At 40.8% G+C, this 27,109-nt stretch overlaps 3 protein-coding genes across 16 annotated transcripts; 1 reads left to right on the top strand and 2 right to left on the bottom strand.

Annotated features, from left to right (window-relative positions):
- Positions 1 to 233: 233 nt before the first annotated feature.
- MLH3 (mutL homolog 3) lies at positions 234 to 20,854 on the bottom strand. 13 transcript variants are annotated; one of them, XM_086893328.1, is made up of 14 exons: positions 20,555 to 20,612; positions 16,447 to 19,785; positions 12,780 to 12,878; positions 12,058 to 12,128; positions 11,023 to 11,084; positions 10,079 to 10,106; positions 8,918 to 8,990; positions 8,209 to 8,280; positions 7,129 to 7,237; positions 3,836 to 3,995; positions 3,142 to 3,165; positions 2,862 to 2,943; positions 1,446 to 1,597; positions 234 to 727 (listed from the first exon to the last, which is right to left on the bottom strand). In XM_086893328.1, the coding sequence occupies exons 2-14, from the start codon at positions 19,724 to 19,726 to the stop codon at positions 650 to 652; spliced, it is 4,290 nt and encodes a 1,429-aa protein (XP_086749454.1). In that variant the 5' UTR covers positions 19,727 to 19,785; positions 20,555 to 20,612; the 3' UTR covers positions 234 to 649. The 13 variants fall into 13 exon arrangements, 9 of the variants coding, with proteins under 9 accessions (XP_086749454.1, XP_086749453.1, XP_023783583.2 ...); XM_086893327.1 differs by lacking the exon at positions 20,555 to 20,612 and adding an exon at positions 11,852 to 11,899 and having other exon boundaries at positions 16,447 to 19,779; XR_015288096.1 differs by lacking the exon at positions 10,079 to 10,106 and having other exon boundaries at positions 3,725 to 3,995; positions 10,980 to 11,084; positions 20,555 to 20,854.
- On the bottom strand, positions 17,517 to 22,074 carry ACYP1 (acylphosphatase 1). 2 transcript variants are annotated; one of them, XR_015288099.1, is made up of 4 exons: positions 21,918 to 22,074; positions 21,264 to 21,509; positions 20,555 to 20,854; positions 17,517 to 19,785 (listed from the first exon to the last, which is right to left on the bottom strand). XR_015288099.1 is itself a non-coding variant. In XM_086893347.1 (2 exons), the coding sequence occupies exons 1-2, from the start codon at positions 21,999 to 22,001 to the stop codon at positions 21,294 to 21,296; spliced, it is 300 nt and encodes a 99-aa protein (XP_086749473.1). In that variant the 5' UTR covers positions 22,002 to 22,074; the 3' UTR covers positions 20,856 to 21,293. The 2 variants fall into 2 exon arrangements, 1 of the variants encoding a protein (XP_086749473.1); XM_086893347.1 differs by lacking the exons at positions 17,517 to 19,785; positions 20,555 to 20,854 and having other exon boundaries at positions 20,856 to 21,509.
- Positions 22,060 to 25,726, top strand: ZC2HC1C (zinc finger C2HC-type containing 1C). The gene is made up of 3 exons (XM_023927812.2): positions 22,060 to 22,500; positions 22,982 to 24,212; positions 24,889 to 25,726. Exons 2-3 carry the CDS (start codon positions 22,989 to 22,991, stop codon positions 25,168 to 25,170), a joined length of 1,506 nt encoding a protein of 501 aa, XP_023783580.2. The 5' UTR covers positions 22,060 to 22,500; positions 22,982 to 22,988; the 3' UTR covers positions 25,171 to 25,726.
- Positions 25,727 to 27,109: the final 1,383 nt, after the last annotated feature.

The following is a 27,109-nucleotide window of genomic DNA, read 5'->3' on the forward strand; positions in this document are numbered from 1 at the left end:
GAGTAGGAATCCATCAAAAGTTGTCTTCAAAATGGATATTTAACTATTTAGTTATCTCTGTGTGGCTAGGTGGGGATTTAGAAATCTCTCACTCATGCACACAAACTGCAAGGAGCTGGAGAAAGCAGCTGGGTGTGTCATTCATTGCCAAGTGTTTCTTGATCCTAAGTTGGCCTATATATACTGTGAAGCTGGTTGATCCTCATTCCAAACACTGCTATGAGCCCAAGCAGTGAGTTTAGTGTGAACTTTATTAAGAAATACCTTCCAATTTTCAAAGTACGGTAAAATACACTAATTAAAATTCCCCTCTCTATTACGCAGAATTATGCTATGCTTGCAGAAAAGAAGTGCTTTGCCTTAGTAACTGCAAGTGGCTGCAACTCCTTGTACCCAACAGTCCAGCACTGACATAGGGCCCAGACTTACAGCACTATTCCTTTATGTTGGAGATGCTTCTCCAGGCTCCAAGGGTGGGCTCCTCCTGCCATGTTCTCCTGGCTGGTCTCTTTGGTCAGTAGTTGGAGGAGAGCTTTGGTGACTGCACTGGCTTAGAACTTGGCTCCGTACAGGCTATTGTAGTCTAACAACAGGACTCATGGATCATACCAGTGCTTCTAGTGGTTGCAGTTCACATTCTTAACTTTTTTTAAATAGGTTCTTTTTTTTTTCCAAATAGCTGCCATGCTCGTGCCATCTTCCTCAGTCTAGTCAAATTAGGTTTAGGCTGGAGGGAGAAAAATTAAGAAGCACAAGTCATAACTGAGTAAAGTTTCAGTGTTTCCATACTCTTTGCCATAATACATTCATTTCCAAGTTAATATCTAATTCAAAGTCCCACCTGACTTTCAACAGAATCCAATTTAATAACAATAAAGCATAGTACTAGCAAAAGGGAGGAGTAATGATTTTGTTTTAAATGTAAACGTAACCTGATTTAAATATAATTTAAATGTAACTTTGTCTAGTGGAACACAGCTAGATGATCTTTAAGGTCCCTTCCAACCCAAACCATTCTATGATTTTATAATAAATGTGGCTATTCCTATGCTTTATCCCCATTTGATAGCATCTTAAACTTTGGGAAAGTAAGCATTTGCTTAAATAGCATCTTTTCCACTAGCAGAATTTCAGAACTTTCATGTTTTCCAAATTTTACACTTAAAAACTGCAAACACTTTAAATGTATGTTTAACCTTAAGGACACTACTCAAGGCAGTGTGACTATTCAAATAATATATAGTAAGATCCTTGCTAAAGTGTTTACAGGACAGATGGCTTATGTCCTAAAGTCTCATTTTATTGATAAAAGTATGTAAAAAGTCAAGTAATATTAGGCCAGTGGTGATGGTTTCAAACTGGACAATCCTAGTTCTAACACACATACATGATGTGCCTCTGATAATGCAGAACACGGATTACCAGAGGTGTGTCCCACACAGTACCTGTTTTTCCTGCTGTAGATGGTCTATGTCTGCAAGAGGCAGCATTGAAGGTCTTCCATGAGCACACTGGAAGGGTAGCTTACAAGATGACAAAGCTTCAATAAGCCTGCAGCTCTCCTCCAAAGTCAAATGCTCATTAAACTTAATAGCTCCTGAAAAAGAGAGACACATTCTCACCCTTGCTGCCAAAGAGGACTCCACTTCCTTCTACAGCTGTGGTTTTCAGTGTAAACAAGGCATGTCCCAAAGATTACCTGAGAAGTAATGCCTGCAAAGGCAACCCAAAGGCTGCAGTGTGGCAGACTTGGGGCTTAGCTCAATTAAAAAGTCTGCTCTATTAGGAGATCAGCTTTCCATGGCTTAAACTTTTATGTAGCCCAAGTCTGATGGAAGGTAAGATTATTACTTTTTGGTGTTTCAGGTAATGTTGCAAGAGGCAAATGGGCTTTTTTGTGTGTATTAGAGGTGAAGCTGGAAACAGTTCACAAATCAAGAAGTATTAAACCAAGACAACAGTCAGTAACAGTTTCATAGGCTTTAGTGGTTCCCGGTGGCTGCCAGGGACAGGTATCACTTCCGAGACCAAGTGTTAGCCCAGCCACTAAGTCCTTTCTTACAAGTGAGCACTTAAAGACATCCAGAGGAAATTCAAGCATAACATTAAGGTGTTATTTCAGAGGTGTTTGCAAACTTTTGCCTTCACAGATGCACAAGACTATCTACAATATGCTTTCAGCCATGGGACTTTTTTAGACACAAAAACCCAAAACATATTGACTGCCAATTGTAAATAGAGACACTGTTGAGAAAACAGATACTTCTGGTTCACATTTGCCCTTTCAGTGTGATCTTGTTGATACTGCATATAGCACAGGAATTGCAACAAGAGGCTGGAGCTACTGCAGTCTACACCAGTAAGGCCACCTCCTTGCCTGGTCCTAGAAAGCAACAGCTCCCTGAGAAGATGTAAATTTTTACTGCACTCCTTCCAAAAGTACTTGAACTGTTGCAGGCACACTGAAACACTGGGGATACTTAAAGGAAATTAAAAATTTGGAAAGAGTGGCTAAGTGTTCTTTCCTGCATGCTTTCAAGCAGATTCCAGCACCTTCCCCCTTGGCCCATCATAGAACTGTTATTTGAATGGTTTAGAGCTCACACAGATGAATTCATCTCAGAGCTGTATGTTTCACATGAAGATTGGGAAGTATGTTAGGCCCATACATTATTAAATTGGGGGAATACTGCTTATTCCTCAGTGCTGTCAATGAGCATTATCTCCTCAACCCTAAGAAAAAGAGTCTTTAACCCTGCAATAGCTGCAAACAATCCAAACACTGCCCCAGAGAGGATGTTGTATAGAGAGAAAGGTTTGAAAAAAAATAAAGAGAAAGAATGAAAGTACAGTTTCCCTACCATGACAGGCCTGTGAAGCCAACACCTTCAGAAATGTCAGAGGCAGTGTCCCTCGTGCTCCTCCTCTTGTGGTCTGCACTAGCTAAAAGCAGTAAGGGAACATCATGTTACTTTCCATTTAATATGAGAAAAAAGAACTGTAACACAAAGGAAACTAAAAATGAGGAAAAGCTAGGGGATTATCTTGTCCACTCTCATCTGAAACTCAGTATGCTCCCTTTGATTCACACAGTAAGCTTTGGATTATTAGAGTCAACTCTAGAAGTAGACAGCCACTCACCTCAACTTGTTCTTGAATAAGCTCCTAGAAAGAAAAAAGGTAATGTCATCAGTTGCTTTTTTTCCCTTCTATCCCCCTACTTTGCTACTTTACCATCTACCCTACTTTGCTAACATCTGTGTATAATTTAAATGTGTGACTGCCAGAATCAGAAGTGATGCTGTTGGTAGTACACTGACCACCATGTGAAAGATCTAGGTGGAAGTCCTGGCCTCCCACTGCAAGTAATCACTTCAGGAATTTCTCCCTCTAACTGCAGAAATCTGAAACAGGGGTTTTTAGAAAGCCCCACTGCCCATGTAGAAATTTCATGGAAATAACTTTAATATTTCTAATACATAAATATTATTTGTTAGGACTAATTCATTTTACTGTTCCTTCATTTAATAATTTTTCTGTTCCTTCAAGCATTTAATGTCCATTCAAGCATCCATGTGCAGTAAACTGTTGAAATATCTTTGCTATATACAGTTTCTCTTAGCTTTTCCACTAGTCCAAGTCTGAAACAGTCTTCTATCATTTCAGTTCTAGTTCAGTGATTTCAGTTTTGAGACTATTTAGCTGCTGAAGGGATGGCACTCACATTTGCCCGGGAACTTCATTGTCTCCTTCATAACAGATATCCTGTAACACCCTGGGCCATGAACACAGAACAAGACCTACTATGATAACTTCATCCATATCCATGGCTGACCTCCACAATACTTTTAGTGATAGGCTGTCTTTTGCGTCGTAATTCATTGGCTTCTCTTTCTATAAAACACATTGGCACTTTCCTCACAAGTATCAAGGATTTGTTTGTCTCAGGAAATGATAATTCAAGACCCAAGTCCTGCAAATTTTTGTAGCAGCATCTGAGGAAAAAAACCAACAGAAATAAGACATGAATCACTGTATCTATGGCTCCACAGCCAATAAATATTTTTGTAGTCCACATATATGGTTTTCTTATATCATTTCCTGTAACAGTTTCCCATCTCAAAATCCATGCATCATGAGATTCCACGAAATTTTGCCCTTTCAGCTTACATTCAGACATGATTTTTCACTCCAATCAACCATGCATTTTTCATGTTCCACAGCTACAAGATCTAAGAGTTCCTGTATTATGTGAAGAGAGGCTTTATTTCTAAATCTATAAATCTGCCTTTTCTGAAGATGCATGAGATGTCTGGTTCAACATACAAACATTCCAAATACTGAAATTACACAACATTAAGACTACTTTAAGTCTAATCTAAAAGAACTGTGATTTCAATTGACATGTATTAGTAAATACTTAAAATGGAAAAAATATTGTAAGAAATTTATGATGGTTTAATGAACTTTATATCCTGTTAAGCAAAGAGAACACAGGAAAGAACAACCTCTAGTTAATTATGACATATGACAGCCTGAGGATGGAAAAATACACACAAAAATGAGACTTCACAGACAGAGGAGAGCTTATCTTCAAAATGAAAACAACTGTAACAATATATACTTTATTAATTCAGGGAATATTCACTGAAAACAAAGGTGGTGAAGGTTAGTTCTAGACAAGAAATTCTTTGGACAAAAAATAGAAAGAAGCCAATATAAACTTACGTAAATTAATCATAAGAATAGAATTATTAGCCTCCATATGAACATAGCTTGTGAAATTCTACTCAAAGAAGGCATGCATAGCCTTCAGCAAGCACACAGAAAGACAAAAAGCCCATTGTGAATGAAAAGACAAAATCCAAGCAGCTATTGAAGTCAATTGGGCTTTTTTGGTTTTATTATTATTATTATTATTTTTAAGAGAAAAAATAAAGAAGGAAGTTCAAGAGAGTCAACAGAACAATGCATTACTACAATGCTTAGTAGACAAATAACAGAACCAAAGCTGCAGGTGAACCAGAGGTCCAGCCAAATGATTAAATTGCAAGCATAGCTGAAGTGAAAGTTCTTTTAGACAAGTTAATTTATTTTCTTACACCAAACTTTACCACAGAATACAGTCATAGTCTAACAGTACCAATAGCAACAGAATTTAGATTTTCACATAATACTTTTAATACATAACTTGTTTGTAATTATAGTCTCACCGAGTAATTGAAACAATACTGAAAAATATTTGCAAAAATTATGAAGAGATGAACTGCTAATACAGACTGAAAAATTATGAAGTCACACAATAAAACTACTAATAAGCCAGCACCAGTAAGCTTCTTGCTGAAAATCACAACTGGCATCCCTTTGTGCTGAATATTCAATCAGTGTCCTTAGAAAAAACATGTTTTTGTAGAATGTTTGTGATTAACCTGATGAAAAAAAAAACTAGCTCTCAGAATTTATTAGCTCTTTCAAAAAGCCTTTAACGCCACGAACTTAAAAGTAGATAAAAAAGGAAATGCAAAAGGTTGTCATGGATAGAGAAGCAACATCTATGATTTAGAGACTACGGAAGCAAGGTATGCTGGCAACAGATGGTCAGTGTTCAACACGAGTCCTGATCTGTATCCTCATGATTGTTTATTAATGATGTGGAAAAGAAGAGGCATGGTCAAGCAAGCAAATTTGTAGAAAACACAAAATTATTTAGGTCAGCTGTGACTAGAGAAAAAGCTGAACTCAATCAGAATTTAAAACAAGTAATTGTTTTAAAACAAGTTTTAAAATTGTTTTAAAACAAGTAGAAAAATGAAGAATGGAATCAGTAGGATAAATGAAAAATGGGCAGAAGAATTGACTTTACTGCTCCTAAAGACAAGAAAATACAAATTATCAGAAGCAATTTAATCTATTTTTACTTTTGGCTGGCTTCTATACAAACAATACAAATTCAAAAAACAACCCCCACTACTACTCTGTTTCTTTGTCATGACCATCCACAGACAAGCAGCCCTTGCAAAGCAGCAGTAGCCAAAAAAGCAGACAAAATATCAAGTGTGAATATAATAAACAGAAAATATGGGCACAGCTGCAAAGCTACTGAATGAATCAATGGGGTTCTCCCACTTGGCATATTGTATTCAATTTTAGCCATCCATTCTCTAAAGTAGATCTATTAGAAATGAAAGATATTCACAGATGAGTGCAAAAATAAATCAAAGTTGAACAAGAGGCATTACAAATATTGTGATGTTAGCAAAGTCATCATTGAGAGGTGGGAAATACAAAGGCATACAAATATTACTGAACTATGAACAACACTAAGCAAGTGTATCCCTGTAATAGGCAACAACATGACTGGATCAGCAGCTCTTGAGCTTGCCACAGGAATCACAATAAAAAAAAAAAAAAAGAACAGTAATGAGGTAGTACTGACAGAACTTAATTTTAAAATTCAGAACAATGCACTGAAAAAATCTCACAAATGTATGTGGCAGGTGACAGGGATTTGGGGGAAATAAAGTTTGATGAGCGTCCAATAGGTCTGCAATAGTCTAACAATAAACCTGTATCTAAACTCCTGAAGTACCAAAGTTAAATATCCTAATTGTAGCTAGGTCACCATTCTGAAACATTTGGGAAACAGTGTTCATTAGTTACTCTTGGCAGTCACCTAGGAAAAAGGAATGTGTTTTTGAAGGATTCACAATACAGACTTTCCATACCCCATCCTCCTCTTCTCAAAAAGTGCCTGTAAAGTGCCTAGGTCGACACTCTGGGCACTGCACTCCTTTGTGCACTCTCAAGTCCTGAGCCCCTGACAGGAGATACTGTTGGAAGCTGCTTTGGCAGTCTCATGGCCCACACATGAAGGTTTACTTTCCCAGGGAAATCAGAGCACATTGCAAAGGCACAGAAATGGCACACCCCAGGGTTTTGTCTTGAGATGTTGTAACAACGTGCCTAAGAAGCATATCTATTTCCCTCAGTACAGACAGAGCCAATTGGGCTCTGCTCAGGAAAGAATCAACAACTTTTCTCCTGGATTTCATGGTAACCTGGCAATATCTAAAGATCTTCCTGTTCAACAGAGCCATCCCCAAAAACTGAGAGCTATTTGTCACTAACCGTAGAAATCTTCTTTGTTCTTCTGTAACTTCAATCTCTAAAGGGGGAGAGATGGAGGACGACAGTATTTTCTTCTTGCCACATGCTGCAGCTTCCTTCTCATAGGAATCTGTGAATGAAACATTTAGAAGTATCCCTCTTAAAATATTTACGGAGGCATTACCCTTAATGACCCTCTGGTTTGGCATGTAATCCCCTGCTTGGATTAAAAAGTGACCACAGAATGCCTTGTCTTGAAACTTGTGGAGGACTGGGAATGTCACAAACCAGACATCCAGTCTCTGGGGAAGGGTTGGTTAATGCCACTTTGTTTTTTCCCACCAGTTCCAAAAAAGAGTCACCCTAAATAGCAAAAAAACCCACTGATATATTTGGTTCAACTCAGAGAGAACAATTTTTCCACAGAAAAGTAAGATGGAGTTAAGATGGAGTTAAGTTACTATTCATTAAGCATTTCTCCCTTCAGTCTTTACCTTTTTTCAGTACCTGACCAAAAGGAGCAGAGTTCCTGGAACACTCTGCAGGAACTGCACAATGTTTGTTGATGTAAGAGAAGGTCAGTGATTTTTAAGTACTTGATGGATGACTATTGTGCTTTTTAACACTGAAACCAGTGGCTAATGAGCTTACACAGAAGTCTATTATCCCTTTGCAAACAGTAAGACTGTGGAAATTTTAGGCTTTAAGCACAGTATTCAGCTAAAAAACAAATGAACCAAATGAACTGGGCTCTTTACTCAGCATCCCATGTCTTGTTCTTCACAGTATAACCACACAAACTTATTGGTGTTCTTCTATTTCCTCTTCATTGTTTTTTTCCTATCAGTCTTCCTGCTCTTTCATTATGTCAGGACTATTTTAGTTCAATAGCTCTGTGGGTAGGGAATATCTCTTTTATTTTTGGAAAGGCTGTAAGAATTTTCAGCTGCCAGTATTATGACTGCTACAGATACCGAATGTCTGCACTCTTCTGGGCATCAGGATGAAGATGACACACGGATATCCTATCAGTTCTCTACATCCCACAGAACTCATTTGTACTTCTATGTGCACTGATTATCTTTGTTTCTTAGACCTCACCTGCAATCAGCTGCTCCAAGCGGATCCGTTCATGAGCTGCATGCTGGTCCACCAAAATCAAGAGGTTTCCATCTAAAAATGTATCACAAAATAGGCAACTTTGTACCAGACAACTGTAAGGGTCAGGAAGAATAACCACTTCCCAGAGGCCACATTTAAAAGATAAGTATCAGCTTGTTTCACAGAAGCAAAGTGAGGAGGAGGCTGTGTTGGCAGAACATAGAGTTACTAGAGAATAGAAATTCAGTGGTCCAAAATGGTGGTTAAATTAGGTAATTAAATTGAGTCAGAAAACTCATGTCTATTGACATCTTCATCTAACTTCAGAATGAGAGCTGAGGTCACCCACAAACTGTTCTGTTTGACACAGTCTTTTAAAATGTTACAACAACTACTGATTTTGAATGCCTTTTTTGTACAGCTTCAGAGAGCTTCAACAATGAATATCTTCCAGACACTGTGAACAGAACCTGAAAGATATTAGCAATTTGATACAATCTATTTTTATAACTTTAATCTGAAGGCGGTAGGAACACTCAACAATGTCCAAAATAAAGATAAAGAAGATCCAAGAAATTTCAAGCAAAGACTAAGATTTTCCTCTCCTAACAATATCATCCCAAGGCAAGAAGAGATTACAAATAGGACAGTGCTCCCTCTGCAGTCCACTTGACAGCCACCTCAACTTCATCCTATTAACCAGTCTTACCTGCCTTTTTTTCCATTCCATTCCTAGTGTTAATTAAACAAGCGATAAATTTATTGTCCACTTGCTGAAGAACCTGTAAGATACTCATAAAACTCATTACAGAGCAGTAAAATTATTTTTAAAATAAAGGTAAACAAAAGAAACAACAATCAAAATGAATGAAGACCAACAAATAGCTGGTAAGATGATTAGAGTACTAGAAGCCACATCTTTCCTAACCCAAAAGGCCTAGCAAAACCAGACTGAGAAGCTGTATAGTTATTCTTTATAAATACAGTGGGGGACTAAATATAGAAAAGGCAGAAAATATTTAAGCTAAAAGATAATACTGGCAGAAGGTCAAATGACCATTAAATGGTCATGAAACAGTTTAGTCTGGATCTAAGAGAAAGTTTCAGAATATCACCAAAAAAACCAAATCTGGATAAACTTTTTCAAAGATAATAATAAGAGCATGAGCACTAGCTGTTCTAAGGCGAATTAAATGGTCATGTACAAACCTCCTTGAGTTGGGAATGAAAGCTGTGCAAAGTGAGTCTGAGTAATTGATTTGTTGATATCACCAGAAGAGAATGTAAACAACCTTTTTTCACCTGCTAATCATCTGCAGAGAAAAGGAAGCAATTTTCCCCTTCATTTTTTGATGTAGATTTTGCCTTTGTGACTTGATTCCACTTTCCCCTCAAGCCTCAGAAATCAACCAGAGCAAGAGGCAATACTGAGATGATGTGCACAATGCTTTCAGTATCTCAGTGTTACATTTCAAATATACAGATATGGTGTTATGGAGGAGTTTCTCCCAATGTCACATAGATAGCTCACCCTGAATTCTGTTTCACAACATGTGCATTGTTCACCTGGTAGGTAAAAATTAATAGATGACTATTTCTTTGCTGGGATGCAAGACTAATGATTCTTGTTTATTCTCTTCCTGTTGCAAGATGCAACATTTTCTGATTTAAATCTTCTGTAGAGAGATTCTCAAAATTGCTATAGGACACTGAAGGCAGTATTTAGTTTTTTCAGAGATAGGAAGTTGTAATTTCCTCTAGTTTTGCCTTCTTAAAAACACAGAGAGGAAAACATGACACTGGTAATCACAGAAACATTCAGTAAGTTTTAAAGAACTGTTCTTATTATGAGAAAACAGACAAATAATACCTTCCATTCTCCATCTTTCCTCTCTTGTCTTTGTGAAACAAAACCTGTTCAGTACAGTAACTTTATTTACTCCTGTTATTCATGCATTCACAACATAAGTAAGGGAATCGTTTGGATCCTTGTCCACCCTGTAGATGAACATTACCATGCTCAGACAGTAAGAACCTGCAATCTCAAAGCCAGCAACCTGACTATGTAAGAGTAGTGCCAGCTGGACCTGTAAGCCTTCTGTCACTGGGATGCAAGAGAGGGAGAGAATCTGGCATTTCTACCCAAGCAAACCATCAAATATGTAAGTTGAAGACATATATTTACTTTAGCTTTTAAGCTAACACTCAAATTGTTAGATTAAAAAAAACACCGAAGTAGTAAAACTTGATGTTGTTATGCCACTTTTAGAAACCACTTTTAAGGGCACACATAAATCTTAGGGTGAAACTTCAAGTTTTTCCATTAAATCTTGGATTTGATTTTGAAATCACCCTGCTAAGGAATTAAATTTCTAAGGTAAATAAAAAAGGAAGATACAGGACACAGATTTAAGAGAACTATGAACTAAGAAAATTACTACAACAAATAAAAAATCTGTACTTTGACCTATCATTTAGTTAATAATGTTTCTAAGCAGCAGTAATAGGTGCTTGATTTTGATTTAATCATACTAGTCAAGTAGTTTTAAAGTGACTTGAAGATAGCTGATCAACTATGAGATGATACTAAGATATGGCATGGCACACATGTCTGCTGGTATCCCACATGACCAAGAATTCTGTTAGTGCTTGTGAAAATTAGGAATATGAACTCTTTCCTGGGTACTTCTTTCCTACCAGGTAGAAACATTAGCAAATCCCATCTGCTGAGTGGGAATGGGGGTGAAAGCTAGTAACAGATTATATTATACCTGCATTGAATGAACCATGTCTTTGGTGAAACGGTAAGGATACAAGATATTGTGAATTTTCACAGCCAGACTGTCAGCTTGACCGCTGGTCACATCAACTGCAATCTGTAAAAACAGGGTTCCACATTAAGGAAAGACCCAACAATAGGGCAAAAAACTCCAAACACACAGAGCAAACACTCCAAATGAACTACCTTTAATAAAAACTGGAAATAATCCCGCATTTCACAAACCAAGCTTTCTACACAAGAATAACATCAACTAAAAAAATCATCTGGCAATTGCTCTGCTTCTATCCCCATGTATCTTTCCCATCTGGCTATTACCTGCTGATTTCAATGTGTACAGCTGATTCCAAGTACCTATCAAAAGCTGAAGTTAATTATCAGCCTACGTGAGCTCTCAGGGGACGGCATTACAAAGGATGTATTACCCCAGAATGAGTCAGAGCACACGTCACTGCAAGAACTGCTCCCTTCCAGAAACTCACCAGCAGGTGGTTTGCAACTCCATGCCTATTGTTTGCAGGTGGAAATGGTTACATACATATGTTTACACATATACACAACATGAGGATTAAAGATAATGCTACCTTCATGACAGCAAAGGAAGTTTTTCCAAAGGCTCCAACATTGTTTCCCTCCCACATGCTGTAATCCTGCCAAGCTTTAAAAACAGCTATGGTAAAATACACTTTTAAGACCTGTTCAAACCTGGCTTATTTTATCTCTGTCCACAAAGCAAACAGACACTATATTACAATTTTGCCATTTGATAACTTTTAATTTTGAGATGACAATCTCTGTAGAGGGAAAGACAGCTTACAATGTTTTGGTTCTGAAATTACGTAAAATGAAAGATTAGCCTGATACCTGCTTCTCTTTGAATAAATCCACAATGATGACTTGCATCTGAAGAGTCTGTAAAAACCAAAACTGCCAAGTCCATAGTGTAATATATCTCTGGATAACTTAGGTGCAACAATCATTATATTTGCAATTTTGGACCCAATGTCAAAAAAATAACAAAAAAATTTAAATTATTCTTATTTCAGCATGAGATGCAAGGTAATGCTTACCTCTGGGCAGGGAACAAAAACAGGATTATCCCATTCCAAAAGCAATGACTGGAGAGACTCCCCTTCAGCATCTAGGAACAAACACATAGATAGTATAAGGAATACCACCATCTGTCAACAGAATGTTCACTGGGTACCTCAACCTCAAACAAGTATTATTTTTTTCCTTCATAAAAAGGGGAAAGTATACAAATAAATAATGGAACATGGCACTAGGCTTCTGTACTGTCTGTTTTAACTAGGAAGGGCAATGTGCATCTTTCTAACTCCTAAAAATCCTGCAGGACAATTCAATAGGCCTGGAACAGGGGTGGAGAGACAGTAGGGAAAGAAAGATCTGTTCAGCTACCCACTCCCTCAGGACAAAGTTACATACCAGAAAGATTATTTCATCCTTTCCACTGCAAAAAAAAAAGTGTGAGGATTGAAGTTATTTTTCACATTCCAAGGCTGGAATGAATACAAAGAAGGGAGTAGGTAATTATTCTTTAAACTCATGACATAATTCAACAAAGAACTGGGTATTTCATCCTGTAAATAAGTATCCCCTAACCTACTTTCAACCTGAATTATCTTTTTTTTCCAGTTCTAGATCTGAGATGACTCACACAGTCCCATTGTTAACAGACCTTGAGTAATTCTGGGTTCCTGTTGGGACATCTGGGAGAATTCTTTGATTAGTTTTTACCACAGAACACTGTGTCCTGGAAAGCTGGCCCTACCTCTCAGATTCTGGCTTGCCTGAGTCTTCTCTTTTTGAGGTCTAGGAAGGAAGGGAAGCACAATCTCACTTCTAAAGGGATGGCATCTGAACTGAAACCCTAAACAAAAAAATAAATTTACTGCTGCAGAATCAGCAGGATGAAAAATTACTAAAAACTATACAATTATTATATTCTTATAAAGGAACATGTGCTTAGCCCTGTAAATTTTTGTATCTGTAGTATCCCACAGATTTTGCAACCTAATATTGAGAAATAACAACACATATGTAAAAAGCTGAGAATTATCAGACATACATGCCTTGGGAAATGTGAAAATATTACCATGGTTTCTGCAGGACTGCATTTTAAAATTGGCTGCTGCTTTTAACTTGCAATTATTATTTCCAGAATTAGTGCAATCAGAAGTGTTTTCCCCAAAGAAAAAGGATGCATATAGTAGTCTATCAGAGCTAAGACATGGTTGACTTCCCTCTGTTGAGGAGCAGCAAAACTGTCAGTCTATCACCATTCCTATCAATACTTAATACAGTTACCAGCAATTTGTAAAACTGAAAACCACAAGTCAGTAAGCCCACATGAGATAAGAGTCAGTCCAACAATATGTTCCCACCCACCCAAAAATGATTTAATATTACAAACTTCTATTGTTATCAAGAGTACTAAGAAAAGTGGCTCAGATTTCCAGCACATTGGTAAACATTTCACCCTTCCTTTGGTACAATTCAGTCTTTTATTCTTTGTGAAATAATAATGAATTAATACAGTTCCTTTCTACCAAGAAATTGAGGGTGTGCATTCAGGAAAAAAGGCACAGTGATAAAGCCAAAGAAAACCAGCTGTGTGCTGATAAGCTCAGTGTGAAAAGGTTCTATAAAATCTTAGGCCAGTCCATAGACTCCTGACTATTGGCTCTGTTCCAGTGAGGACGAGTGACCCTGGGGACTGAGAATCCTTTCAAGAATCAAGCCCAGCACTGGAGAGTAACTCAGCATCCCATTGTCACAAAACCCAGAGGAGAGGACAAAATGGCCTGATGTAGATCCTGGTAAACTATGGTAAATTGAAGAATGCTGCGTAATTCAGACTCTGTCAGAACTTTTACAGCTATTGTCATGAAAAGACAATATCTTTGAAAAGACAGTATCTTTCAAGTTCACAGAAGAATCTATCATCTGTATCAACACAAGTCCAATATTTTATACATTTAATAGACAAAGATTAATGTCCCTGCTTTTTCTTGAAGGGAAAATCCTTGTTCAACATATACATTGTTCATAATTGGTTTTTGTTCATAAAGTTAGGATTTACTTGCTCCAAGGCTGGTGAGACTTAAGACTTGGCAGAGATATAATATGATTCTTTTGACAACATCAGAAAAGGTGCTGAGGGTAATAATGTATATATTTTGTGCAGGCAAACTCCATACAATTACCATATTTGAGCACTGATTTTCACTTGCCTCAGTTAAATCATGAAGATATACCAGTGTAATGACACAGCATAATGTAAGGAACAAAAATTGCAAATATAGTTGGCATAACAACAAAGACCAGGTTGAGCTAGGATAGTTTCCTACTACAAATGCGTTGTTTAAAAAGGTATCCAATGGTGAAATAAAGTTTAATAAATTTTTCTGTAGCAAACAGTTTAATCAGTATGAAGATGTCTGGGTCTGGCCTACAATATCTAATATCTCTGTTGAGCACATGGCTTGCGGCTGGAAGAGATGACAGACAGCCACTGCTGTCATGAAAAATGAGGATGTTGATTATTCTTACCTACTTCCACCTATTGCTAAGCAGTGCTACTTCCCTGGGATTGTGTATGAGATGCTATTCTTAGGGGCTATGAAATTCTAAATCAACACCACAGGGTAACTGACACTACTCCTAAAAAGCAAAATGGAAGCATAAGAAAGTGAAGAAAGCCTTCCGCTCTGGGTCTTAAGTGCAGTCCAAAACAGCACTCAGCATTAAGAGATTGGAATGCTGTGTTAGGACACAGTTATGTTTATTCCTACGGCTGAAAGGAACAAACATCCATTGCTTCAAAAACATAGGGATGAACATGTTTGTTGAACCCTGAAAACCTAGGACCTATAGGATCTAGCCACAGCTCAAATACCTTGTGAAGGTTTGGGAGGTCCAACTCTTAACCTAAGAAAAGAATAAAATCAGACATCTCCCCAAAGAGCTGACAGAGTTTAGAAAGACTGGCACCACTGACACAATGGAGAGCAACACCAATACTTAGGCTAAGAATAGTGCCATGGGAGGTAAAAAGATGCAATACAATAAAAGTCTTCATACCGCCTACAGACTGTAAAATATCTGAAAGCATGCAAGTACATGAGGTATCATCTCTATGAACATGAATCCACTATCCAATACTTTGGATAGAAGATCAAGTACTACATCTCAGGGCTTTGACTTCTTACTAAACAGTACCACGGGCAACAAAATTGGTATATCACAGAAACTAAAATGTTAGTCAAGGAGTGGATATTTGCACTTGCAAGTAGTTTTGCTAAATAAAATTTGCATCAAATTTTCTTAGGTGGAACACAATAAATATTAAAAACTATTGGCATTAATTATTATACATATAAGGGAATAACTCAACAACTGAAACACCTACTGCACCAGTGTTTCTGTGACTGGTGACAAAAACAGAACAAACCAAAGGCCATGACAATTGATTATACAATTTTTTTACATAATAACTATCTAGAAAGAAGTCCAAACTACTTTTTCAAAACAAATTACACAGTAGGAAATAAGTCTACACAAAGAATGGCTGCATCTTCACTCATAAAATCTGCCTACAGACAGAATGAACAACTTGAGAACACAGATATATCCCTTGATATATTCCCTTTCCCTTAAAGGGAAAATTATCAAAGACAGGACTGGACAGACAAACTAGATTAGGAAGATGCAGAAAGTCAAAACCCAACACAGAGATCAGTGAAGACTCATGAACACTGTGCCCCTGAAAAATAAATACAGTGCAGGGTTCTTTCACTAATGGAAAAAGTCTACCATCAAAACAGCAACAACGCTGTACAACACCTGCTACAAAGAGTGAAAGAACAGCCTGCCTGCTAAAATCCGTCAGAGGATTCTAAAATCTGTAGTCAGAGGAGACTACATATTCTCAATGAAGTTAGATTTTTTATTCATCTTTCAAGGGTACCTTTAAATTTTGTATGCAGTTTCCAAAAAGATCATTTTAATATAAGGCTCTCTTTAACAAGACATTCTTAGAAACCTAACTGTTTAGGACAAAATGGTAAAAAACATGGTACTTTTCTGGTACACTTACTTTGAAATATGTTTCTCATTTTACATGTGACAACAATTATATGTAACTGTTATCACAGAGAATGTCATGATGTCCAGTGAAAACAAGGCAACTATCTGTTAACTGACATGATGTTGACATTTCTTTTTACCATTTCATTAAAAATTATCTTTTAATATCTTTATTGTTAATGTTTTACTGTCTCCATAGTTCCCAACACTTTCTTGTTTTCCATGCAGCTATCACCTATAAGGCAGTGACTAATTCAGCAAAAGCTCTCAGGTGCTTCCAGAAAGATTATTTCATGCATCTAGAAGAACAGTTTTCCTCATCCCATTTTTACAACCACCTCCCCTCTTACCATTTTCTGAAACAACATTCACAGCCATTGTTGTTATATCTTGAATACAGGCAGTTTGAAATCCTTCACTAGGAGGAGTGCCATAGGTGCTGAGTCCAGTTGCTTTATTGATGTATACTGTCCTTCCCGATAAAGCATCAAAATCTTGCAGCCAGACAGAACACAAATCATTCCTGGGATTGTCTGTGCTTCTGTGGTCAGCAGAAAATTCCAAGTTCCCTTGTAAAGTCACTTGGGGAACCTCAGTATCTTTCATATTTTGTTCTGAGGATTCACCTAACGTACTTTTATCTTTACAGATGATGTTAGTACAATCATTTTTAGTAGGTAATGATAAAACACTGCCTAAAGAGATTGTGTAATCTCCTTCTATACTGCTAAGTGGTGACGAGCTGACAGGACTCTTCACAGACTCTTCTACGACATCATCTGGTTGCGAGCACGCAGCCTCCTTAGAAATGCTGGACTTACACTCCCTCACTTTTTCCACTGAGGATTTGTATGTTTGACAAACATTATACAAGTTATCATTATTTGAGGATTCAAGATCAAAAGAATGGTCATCTTTTCTGTTTGAGTCTGTTTGGAACTGTTCACCAAGTTGTTCAACTTCTTTGTGATCAGTTTTCATTCTAGACAGTTTGGATGATAATGATCCAGGAGGTCTTTTACAACTTGTATTTTTGTTACTAACCAGAGAGTAATCAGACAATGTCAAAGGACTCTGACAAAGGGCTTGTTTGTCCTGTGACACTTCTCCACTGCAAAATAAAGTCTTTTCAAAGGAACCAAAACCTTGGCTAATATTATTAGAATCTGTATCTTCTGCAGGTGGAGTTTCACAACTGTTTAAGTTATCATGATTGTCATTCCCATTCTTTGAAAAGTCACAGTTAGTTTCTGAATTAAGAACTGGGGGACCACATTCACTTCGCTTTGACATGGGTGTTGGTACTGTAGGCTTAACTCTCCCATAATACCTCCTGAACTTTTCTAATGATCCCAACTGTGTGGACAAGCTCAGTTTCTTAGAGGGCTGAGGTCTTGGCACAGCTATCTGTCTTCTAGTGTTTTTGATAACGATTTTCTTGCAAGGAATACCTGAAGAAGTTGCCAGCGGCAATTCCATATTATTTGATGTTTCATAAGGTCTTTTATTGGTAACAGTAGGCATAGATATCTCCTCTCTCACCCGATGTGACAAAGGTTTGTTCTCATTACCGTCAGTCATGCATACTTCTCTGGTAAAAGAAGCTGTATATTCTTTATTAATATTACTGGAAATACCCTTAGTATTTGAAGACTGAATCACAACATTCATTTTGTGGTCAAAAATATCCTTGGCACTGACAGGGCCAGGCCTACACTGTGTGTTTAATGCAAGATTTGTTTCTGATTGTTCACAGTCATGTGGGGACTCATTTTGCATAACACTTTTTACGAGGTCTCTAAGGCACAACTTTAATGCTGATGCCCCTCTTCTGGCATGATCTTTCACTTCAGCTGTTTCCCTGTTTCTTCTTGCGTTACACAGTCTCATTAATGAACTTCCAGAGAAAGTTTCATGTCCCTCTGCTGTTTCAGTAGGGTCTTCTCTCCCAGGCAGTGACTGAATAACATCCTTATTTAAGACACGGACCTTAATGCTCTCCTGTAGTACTTGACCTTGCTGGCTGCCCACATCTTTTATATTATTCTCTGCACAATCCCCTAGGTCACCACAACCATCTCTTTCTCTTACTTCTGATCTGGCCCCTCCACTAAAAGAGGAACGAAGATGTTCTGAAGGTTTCAGATGAGTATCAGATACTTTCTGGGAACTGTTAGTGTATTTTGGCTCCTGTTCTGAAGTATTTGATTTAATGAAATCAGAAACTCTGCCATCTTTACTCGGCAATGGACTCTCTGCTTTACTGTTTCTACATAGATCAGATGACTCAGCAGTGCTCTGAACAGGGGCATTTTCAGCTTCCTGTACATTTTTACTTGAATGTATAAGACTTGAACTTTTTTTCCCAGTAATGGATTTCCTCTTGACATCTTTTGATTGCAAGGTACACATTTCATAAGAATCCACAATTTCATTACATGCTTTCTTAAAACTTTCTTGGATGCTCTTCTCATCAAGAACTGAAGGCTTCAGAACTGGAGCATTATGCAAACGAAAGTCATTATGTTCATTAAATTCTCTGATGTCCTCACTACACGGTTCAATAAATAAATGCTCTCGTTTCAAAAATGTTTTCACTCCTTCCTCTATGCAAGTTAGAAGAACATCCCAGTTCTGGAACTCAATCAGAGTCTTTGCAGGCTCCAGGCACACATCATAGTCACTGTAAGCACAGGTTACATTGAGAACAAAGATCCCATACAACTCTGGCCCACAGCGATGGCGACCAGGGCTTGAATTAGCCTGACGGCTTGCAGGGACACTTTTTGCTTTGCAAATTATACTTTCTTTTCTTAATAAAAAATCAATTAGTTTATGTAGTCTTGTCTTTAAAACAAGTCTTCTATTCACATACAAGAATTGCATATTCTTATTGTAATGTCCCTCAGTACTGATAAAACCACTTATCTCAAATCCCCCAGACTTGTGATTTACTTCTCGCAACTTCTGGGATCTGCCCAGTCCATAAATTTGACAAAACCGAGAGTAGACGTCTCTTGTCTTAGGGAGCTGAAGCACCATAGAACAAGAAACATCGTTTCTTAAAGAAAGGGAAACAGAAGGATGCATTAGCGAAACAGCCTCTACCTTCTGTCTCACTCTCTCAATTTCCAGCACAGGATCCATACATTTTCTCCTCACCGGCAACTGATGGAACAGATTGCACACAGTGACTGTAGTTCCACCACTTGGTCTGTTCAATTCAGTTTCATATACTTCCAGTGCTTGCCCATTGTGAAACAGTTTCATAAATGTTTTTGCTGTCCTGCTGGTCTTAGATGAGATTTCCACTACACTGGCCATGTTGGCTATACTTGCCAAAGCCTCTCCTCTGAAGCCATAGAAAGTCAGGTTCTCCAAGTCTCTCACTGAACTGCACTTGCTGGTGAAGTAGCGCTTTCCAATAACCTTTAAGTCCTCTTTCCCTATCCCACAGCCATTGTCCACCACCTGGATCTTAAAAGCTTCCAAATCCACCCTGATAGCTACACATGTTGCTTTGGCATCGATGCTATTGAGGACAAGCTCCTCAACACACTGTCCGAGTGAGTTGACAGTGACTCCAGAACGCAGCCTGGCTCGCACATCTTCCACCAAGCGTTTGATCATGTCAAAATCTGATAGATGAGAAACACAAGAAACTGCAGGGAGCTCACTGCTCCATGTCCCTTAAAAATGGAGAGAAAAGAAAGAAAAAAGTTAAAGAAATACAAATTAAAGATGTGAAAAGACTTTCATTTATTTCATTTACCCTCATAAATACACTTAGTTTTCTTGGCATTCAGAGGCTTTTTCTGTGATTATTTTCATGCTCAAGCTCTGACTACACATTGACAGTACCTTCAGGGTAGATAGCCAGGAGCCTCTAAGCTCCTTACTAACTACATGCTCTGTTCTCAAACTTAGTATACCCTAATTTCACTTCTACTGTATGAGGCAAAACTCAAAGGACCTGCAAGCAAAAGGTTTATACTGCAATTTTCATCAGAACTGTGGAGTAAATATCACCAAGAACTGGGCAGAAAGCTGTTTTTCTCCTGTTTTAATCTCTACATCCTCACAAAAATTCACAGTGCTTCATCCTAGTCAAACAGCCTGCTGCTCCTTATCCAGGAAAGGAGTAAAGCAGGCTTGGCAATGGGTGTCAAGCAAAGAGCAAGATGTTTATTCGAAAAAGAACCCACTGTTTTCAAGTCCCTGGCTCCTACTGGTTTCCTAGTGGCATTCAATAGGCCTGCTAGTCGTGCCTGGGGATCCGGTGCCGCCGCTGTGAAAGGTCTCCCGAGGCTCCCTGGCCCCGGAGCTGGGGAGGACAGGGCGGACCCACGACCCAGCTGTTCCGTGCCCTCCCCTCACAGCTGGAGCGCGCTCTGCTTCCTGTTCCCGGCCGCCCCGGGCCCCGCACCCGTATCCCACCCTCGCCCCCTCAGCACCCACCGGAGCGGAGCGGCCCCGCAACGGCCGCCGCGCGAGACCAACGGAGCCGGGCCGCCGGGCACCCCGCGCGGAGCGACGGCGCGTGCGCAGCCGCGAGCACGGGTGAAGAGCACGCCGGGAGTTGTAGTTTCCGTCCGACCAGGTCCAAGGAGGCCGGGAGCTCGGCCCGGCTGCCGCTTTCCCCCGGCGATTCCTCACAGCGGCACCGAGGTGGGAGGGAGAGGGGCAGCTTTGGCAACAAGATCCCGCTCTGAGGACTGTCATCCACTCAGCCCCTCCATCCGACATCCATTCCACACACTAGGCGGAAACCAAGCAATTTTATTCTACAGAAAATAGTCAGTTCTGGAATAAAATAAATTGTTTCTGAGGCATTTAGTGTACAGAAATAATAACTTTAGTGATGTTTTCTGTCGCCATTGATCCTGTGATTTCCTTCACCTGACTACCACACTCTACAAATTTCAGATTTATCTTATGTACAACTCCCCGAACCATACACACTTGGAACCAGAAGTTCTGGCCCTGAAAAACCCCTTTAACAGAGCTCTTCCTCTACCCACTGGAATTCTGTGAAAATCTGAGCATCAAAGTAACAGTGCAGCAAAACAATAAATTAGAAATCTAATAAAATAAAATTCTCTAGAGCTGAACATTGGCTGACTGAATGAGTGAGGAAGAGGGGAAATGATCCGTGAGGGCAGCTCACACTCCAGACTTTGCTTCTTCCTGGACAAAGTCACTTCAAAATCTGGAATTCCTTGTGCTCCAGAGCCTTGATCTTCTTCTCATTGCTGAACTCTGCTCGGCTGATACGGGACTGGGGACTTCCTATCTTCCTGAGCCATTCCTGCAGCTCCTGCACCCTGGCAGTCGGACCCTGGATTTGCCCTTGAACAGTGCCGTGGCTGGTATTTTGGACCCAGCCAACAAGCCCCAGTCTCTTAGCCTCCCCCTGAGAACACAATGCAGAGCAAAATGAGGTTAATCCAAACTGTAACAGAGCAATAGAACAACATTCGCATACAGGAGCCAATTTTTTGTGTTGGCAAGACACAGACCTCCAAGGGAAGTTCCTGTGGCTCAGACAGCAGGAAAGCAGCAGAAGATTCACTCGACTCAATATATTCTTTCACACGAAAAACTGGGGCTGAAACAGTCATGCTTACGTAACCCGGCTGGGCTGCCAGCAGCACTGCGATGCCAGCCCCCCTCAGCAGCAGCCGGAGCTCAGCCCTTGGCCGCGGCCACGACCCTGCCCGCCCGCCGCTCGGCCCCTCCAAGGCGCCCGCACTGGGGTGACAGCGGGCGCGGCGCACGCCGGCAGGCCGGGCAGCCCGCCCCCGGGGACCGCGGCACTCACCTGGGTGTACTTGCGGAAGAAGACGCCCTGCACCTTTCCGTGCACCTCGTAGTCCACGGACACCAAGCCCTCGCCGTCCGCCATGGCGGCAGCACCAGCACCGCCCGCTTCCCCTGCCGTTACAGCCGCCGCGCGCCCCGCTGCGCCTGCGCCGCGTGGTGGCCGCCGGGGGCGTGGCCTCCCTCCTGCGGCCAATGAAGAGACGTAGCGGGATCGGGCCGGTCCCTCATTCGCCGCCTCATGAATAATGCATGTCGGACCGCCTCACGAATAGTATACATCGGATAACGACATGAATAATGCATGTTGGACCGCCTCATGAATAATGCATCAGGACCGCCCGCGGGCGCCGCGCTCGTGCCGTGGCGGAGCGGCCGCGCGGCCGGGAGCGATCCAGGGTCTCCCGGCAACAGCCGCCGGCAGCGCGCGGGACGGGCACAGCTCCTCCCGGGGCCCCGGCAGCCGCGGGCAGCGGCAGCGGCAGCGGCAGGAGCGGTCGGGTCTCTCGGGCCATAAGCGCAGCCTGTGGCGACGCAGCTTGCCGAGGAGGGAGGCCGGCGAAGCGCCGGGCGCAGCCCCGCAGGTAACCCCGCCCGCCCCGCGGCGTGAACACCCGACACAGCCCGGGGGATGTGGTGGAACGAGCCGCAGGAAGATTGTGCCGAGCTTGGTCGGACTCCTGCACGTCAGATCTGTGTGACACAGTGGTGGATCTCATTGCCAGAACTGAAGGGACACGTTATGGGAAACTGCCCGGGGAGTATAACAATTCCTCTGTCATTGCAGTATATTTCTGCTGCTACCATGATAAGGCAGGGCTCATACAGAAAGAGAAATGAAAGTGTGTCTTGTTTCTGGCTGTATAAACGGCTGTGACTAGAAGAGGCAGCATAGCAGCTCCCTAGATGAAAGGAATGTAAAGATTTATAGAAAGCAGAAAAGTTAGTTAATACTTATTATAACCTTTGTCTACAGCCTCCATGCATAAACTGTTAGAAGATTTGTCCAGTTTTGGATAAAATTGTCTGTAATGGCTTTGCTTCTAACCTCAGGCTCTTTCTCAGGCACTGAATGGCTTTTTGTCCACCGATGGCTCCTGTGGTGGCAGCTACTAAGTTTTCTCCTGATTCCCAGCTGAAACACCAGAAGAACAGCTTTCAGCATGGATTCATACTTGACAAAGAGGAAAGTTTAAAATATCTCTATGCACAAAAGAACCAAAGATACTCCCATTCTGTGTCTGCAGAAAGCATTCAAGACAGGCCCAAGCATGGAGGCTTCTGGTCAGGTGGACTAGAGAGCAAGTATCTCATCAGCCAGGTCTGTACTCAGTCAGCTAAATCATTAGGCAGACAAAAAGAAGGAGTGGACCGTGCATATCCCCTGCAACCAATTTCTCACCACCAGAGGGCAAGAACTCCACTACTCAACACTGGAAGTTCCCCATACGTGCAGGAAGCTCCGAATACTAGATCAAGCTCATTAAGCAAAGGGATGGTTCCAGCAAGGATGTCTCAGTTAGCTGCAGTGCTCTGCCCTTGGGCAGGAGAGCCTGAACCATCCGCTCCCTATCTGTACAGGACAGAGCCGGCCCACATCCTAAAGCTGGAGGCAGATGGAAGGAACCTAGAAAAGGCAATTCAAAAGAAAAAGGCCCTTCTTGGAGAGAAGCTAAAGAGGACAGAGGAGACGCTTAGGAGGGTTCAAAAAGAGAAAGAGCTTACCAAGGTAGAGGAGAGAACAGAAAGTGAAGTGGAGAGGACCAATGAGCAAAAGGCCACAAGGCACCCTGAAGAGAAAACTTTCAGAGCTGCAGAGAGGCCAGATGTTGACGTCTTCGGTGGGGCAAAGTTCACTGTCCCCAAGCCCGACACCAATCTCCACCCCCAAGAGCTGGCTGTGGGGAAACTCGAGGAGTGGGTGGTGGCCGCAAAATACAACAAAACAAACAACAGCAAAATACGAGACAGCAAACCCACAGAGCATTCAGCTTCTTGTTCAAAGCTGGCCCCAAAACATAGCCTTTCTCTCTCTGCCTTCTCAGACCAAGATTCTGATGACCACCCATCTGCAGAGATGCTATACATGCAGGCTGCCAGTGCTGTGGAGCAGGAGGAGTTTGGACAGTGCAGCTTCTGCAAACGCAAGTTTCTCTGCACAAGGCTTGAGAAACATATGAGTGTCTGTGGCAAGAACCAAGACTCCAAGAGGAAAGTGTTTGATTCCAGAAAGGCCAGAGCTAGGGGAACAGAACTGGAACAGTATCAGCAGTGCACAAGCTCAAGGAGTCCTCAGGTAATGTGCAGTCCCTTCACCTCCCTGGATCCACATCTACTGTTCACATTCCTTCCACTTCAACATCTGACTGAGACACAAGCACCTTCCCACGTACATGGGGCTAAGGGATACAATACAGCTATTGCTTCTGAAAGGTTCTTGCCAAATGGATAAAACAGATTCATTTCAATTCTCATAGACAGAGGCAGGAGTCCTGACTTGGCTTTATAATGTGTCAGGGGTGTACTGCTAGAGAAAACTCACTTCCTTGGTATAGCTAGGATGCAGACTGGTTCTGCTGCAGTAAAGCTCTGTGACATCAGGGGCTGCAGGATGCTGACTAAAAATCCAGATAATAATAGTCTGTTAAAATGAAGGCAGTGGAAACATGCAGCTCTGTTCCTGCAAAGCAGATGTAGCAACCCTCTCTGGTTCCTTGGCCCTACTGCTTGCTTTCCTGGTTATCCTCAACCTCTTTGTTTTCTAAACAGTGATGCTTCCGACAGTGTTTCCTTTACATCCTCCTTTGTGCTGGTCTTTCTGATTCCCTTTGTGGGACTCAGCTTCTCAGGCTGGGTTTTACATCAACAGGGAATGCACAGGGACAGGTGACATGGGTTGGGCTCTGAGTGTAAGTTTAAGAATGGAGGCTGATGGTGGTCCCAGCTGGCCTGACTGCCTTTCCCTTCCACAGAGTAAAACACCACCCAGAAAGAACAACTGGAAACAGAAGCACGAGGCTCTCGTCCACATCATGTCACAGGCCCGCCAGGTGCAGCAAATCCTCGCTAAGGGGAGGAAGGTGTCTGACCTGCCCCCATTGCCTCCCATTGAAAATCCAGACTATGTTGCCTGCACCTACTGCGGACGCAAGTTTTCTCCCCGAGCAGCTGAGAGACATATTCCCAAATGCAAAAATATAAAGAATAGGCCTCCACCTCCACCACAGAAGAGACACAGTATTCTTATAAGATAAGGCAGTGCCCAGCTGTACCTGTTGCTGGGATTCCCTGCCTGTTTTTCGCCAGACTCACAGCTATAGACATTTGTGGTTTTGGCAATCTCAACACTGGCTGCAAGCTTCTATGCACAGCAAGTGAACAGCTCAGGATGAATAAGCTGAATAACAGAAATTGTATACTTTGACTTGGAACTTTTCCTCAGCACAAGAAGCTCAGGATCAGAAATTCCATGGGTTAGAAAAGCTAGCAATAGCAGGTGCTTACTGTCTGACTCCTTCTGTCAGTTCATGTGCATGGAACAGTGATACTCTGAATCATCCAGGCCCTTGAGGCAACAGAACAACTATCACAATCAGATTTGATATTTTAAAAAATGGAGTTTTCCTGCAGGCCAAGTTGCTAGGAACCCCCCCCCAAAAAAAAAAAAAGCTAGCTCAAGCATCCTTAAGTCATCTGCTTATATTCATTTTGGTTACTGCAGTGGTAGGGAAATATGACAAAAACATATCCCTTCTTTTCTTCTCAAGATGTTATTTTTCTAGATTCTGATTATTAAATATATTAAACTAGTTCTCTTGTGTAAAAGTTATTTTAAATGGTCATAGAGTGGTCTGTGTTCTCACAGTAAGAATGACTACTTTGTATGAAAGCTGCAAGCAAACAAGGAATAAAAAAACTCCAGCAGCTCCTTTTGCAAGTTCTCCAGTAGCAATAGCAGCAGCTCATGGGAACCTAGGGAAAGATGTAAAGCAACTAGATTAAGCTGGAATAGTCAGAAGTTGAATATGATGAAATACTCCAGCCTTCAGTGAGTGAAGCTGACTCCTGAAAGAGGTTGGAAAGCTTCTGTCCTATAGATGCATGAGAAGAAATCTCAATTCTTTGGCACACCCTGGAAAAGCATGAAGGTCCCAGAAAGGATCACTGCTGCACTGTGCCAGCCAATGATATGTGTACAAACCTGAGAGAAAAAGCAGACTCAAAAGAAGGGAAAATAGTTTACTGTGTCCGAACTGATTGGAGAAGCAAGACCAATGCTTTAACTTCAGGGTTTTGAAAAAGAAGATAGCAAGAGGTGTCAAAAGGTAGGAATTACCTAATTCCTGGAAAGGGGTAAACTGAAACCTTTATGCCAGCCTCCTTGAATTCATTAAAGATGTAAGTGATTTGAACACACTGGTTTAAAAATTCAGCACCACTGCCTGTCTTCTATATTAACTCTGCTTCCCTTGCACTATGTTTTATTGACAATATTTAGTGGACCCCAAAGGTCAGCAGTGTAAATGCTGACATGTGGATACACACAGAAAAGGATTCGATGTTGTAAAATAAACCCGTGTATGGGGGACTTCTCACTGACAGGCAAATGGCTAACACTGAGATTGAGAAGACTGAAACTGTAGATTAAACAAAAGTTATTAAATCACTAGGCTTCATTTGTTACCTGTTTTGTAGCTAACTGGGCACTTCACCCCTCTTTGCTATTGTTTCAGTATCCAGAAAGTCTCTGATAACTGGTTTAAAACTTAGCAAGTTTTAACTAACATTAAGTAATGTTAGACAAAGTATAAGGTTCAGCACAGAGATTTAAGGTGCTGCTTTGCTATCATGGTTAGTTACCCTGACACTACTTAAGCTGTGTTATTCATGCCAGCTCAGCTTCCTCTTTTGCTCCTGCAGCATAATCCCCCTCTCAAAGACATGCTGTATTTTCAGCATCCAAATCTCTAGTGAATTTTAAGTCTTTAACCCTGCTCTGCCTGTCAAGATATTTCACAATTTAATAAAACTTCTGATAAAAGTGACAGGCTTTTAAGTACAGTGTGCAGGAACAGTTGGCTGAGCAGGTGTCAGGCAGGTTCTCCCTTCTGTAGGCCTTAATGATCAGTGAAGATATTCTGAGAGAAACAGGTACTTCTTCCCTTTAAGCCTTTCTTCCTGTTACTCATTTCC

Source organism: Cyanistes caeruleus, chromosome 6, assembly GCF_971803275.1.
Source record: "Cyanistes caeruleus chromosome 6, bCyaCae1.hap1.1, whole genome shotgun sequence".
NCBI lineage: Eukaryota > Metazoa > Chordata > Aves > Passeriformes > Paridae > Cyanistes > Cyanistes caeruleus.

What these genes read in the sequence shown, in the direction of transcription:
- ACYP1 (XM_086893347.1), bottom strand. Translation starts at nt 22,001, where the DNA reads ATGGCGGACGGCGAGGGCTTGGTGTCCGTGGACTACGAGGTGCACGGA. An exon ending in TCTTCCGCAAGTACACCCAG is followed by an intron (nt 21,510 to 21,917) that starts GTGAGTGCCGCG and finishes TTGTGTTCTCAG; the next exon opens with GGGGAGGCTAAGAGACTGGG.
- MLH3 (XM_086893326.1), bottom strand. Translation starts at nt 19,726, where the DNA reads ATGATCAAACGCTTGGTGGAAGATGTGCGAGCCAGGCTGCGTTCTGGA. An exon ending in TGGAATGGAAAAAAAGGCAG is followed by an intron (nt 8,281 to 8,917) that starts GTAAGACTGGTT and finishes ATACATTTTTAG; the next exon opens with ATGGAAACCTCTTGATTTTG. An exon ending in CTTGGAGCAGCTGATTGCAG is followed by an intron (nt 7,238 to 8,208) that starts GTGAGGTCTAAG and finishes TTTCATTCACAG; the next exon opens with ATTCCTATGAGAAGGAAGCT.
- ZC2HC1C (XM_023927812.2), top strand. Translation starts at nt 22,989, where the DNA reads ATGGCTTTTTGTCCACCGATGGCTCCTGTGGTGGCAGCTACTAAGTTT. An exon ending in CAAGCTCAAGGAGTCCTCAG is followed by an intron (nt 24,213 to 24,888) that starts GTAATGTGCAGT and finishes TCCCTTCCACAG; the next exon opens with AGTAAAACACCACCCAGAAA.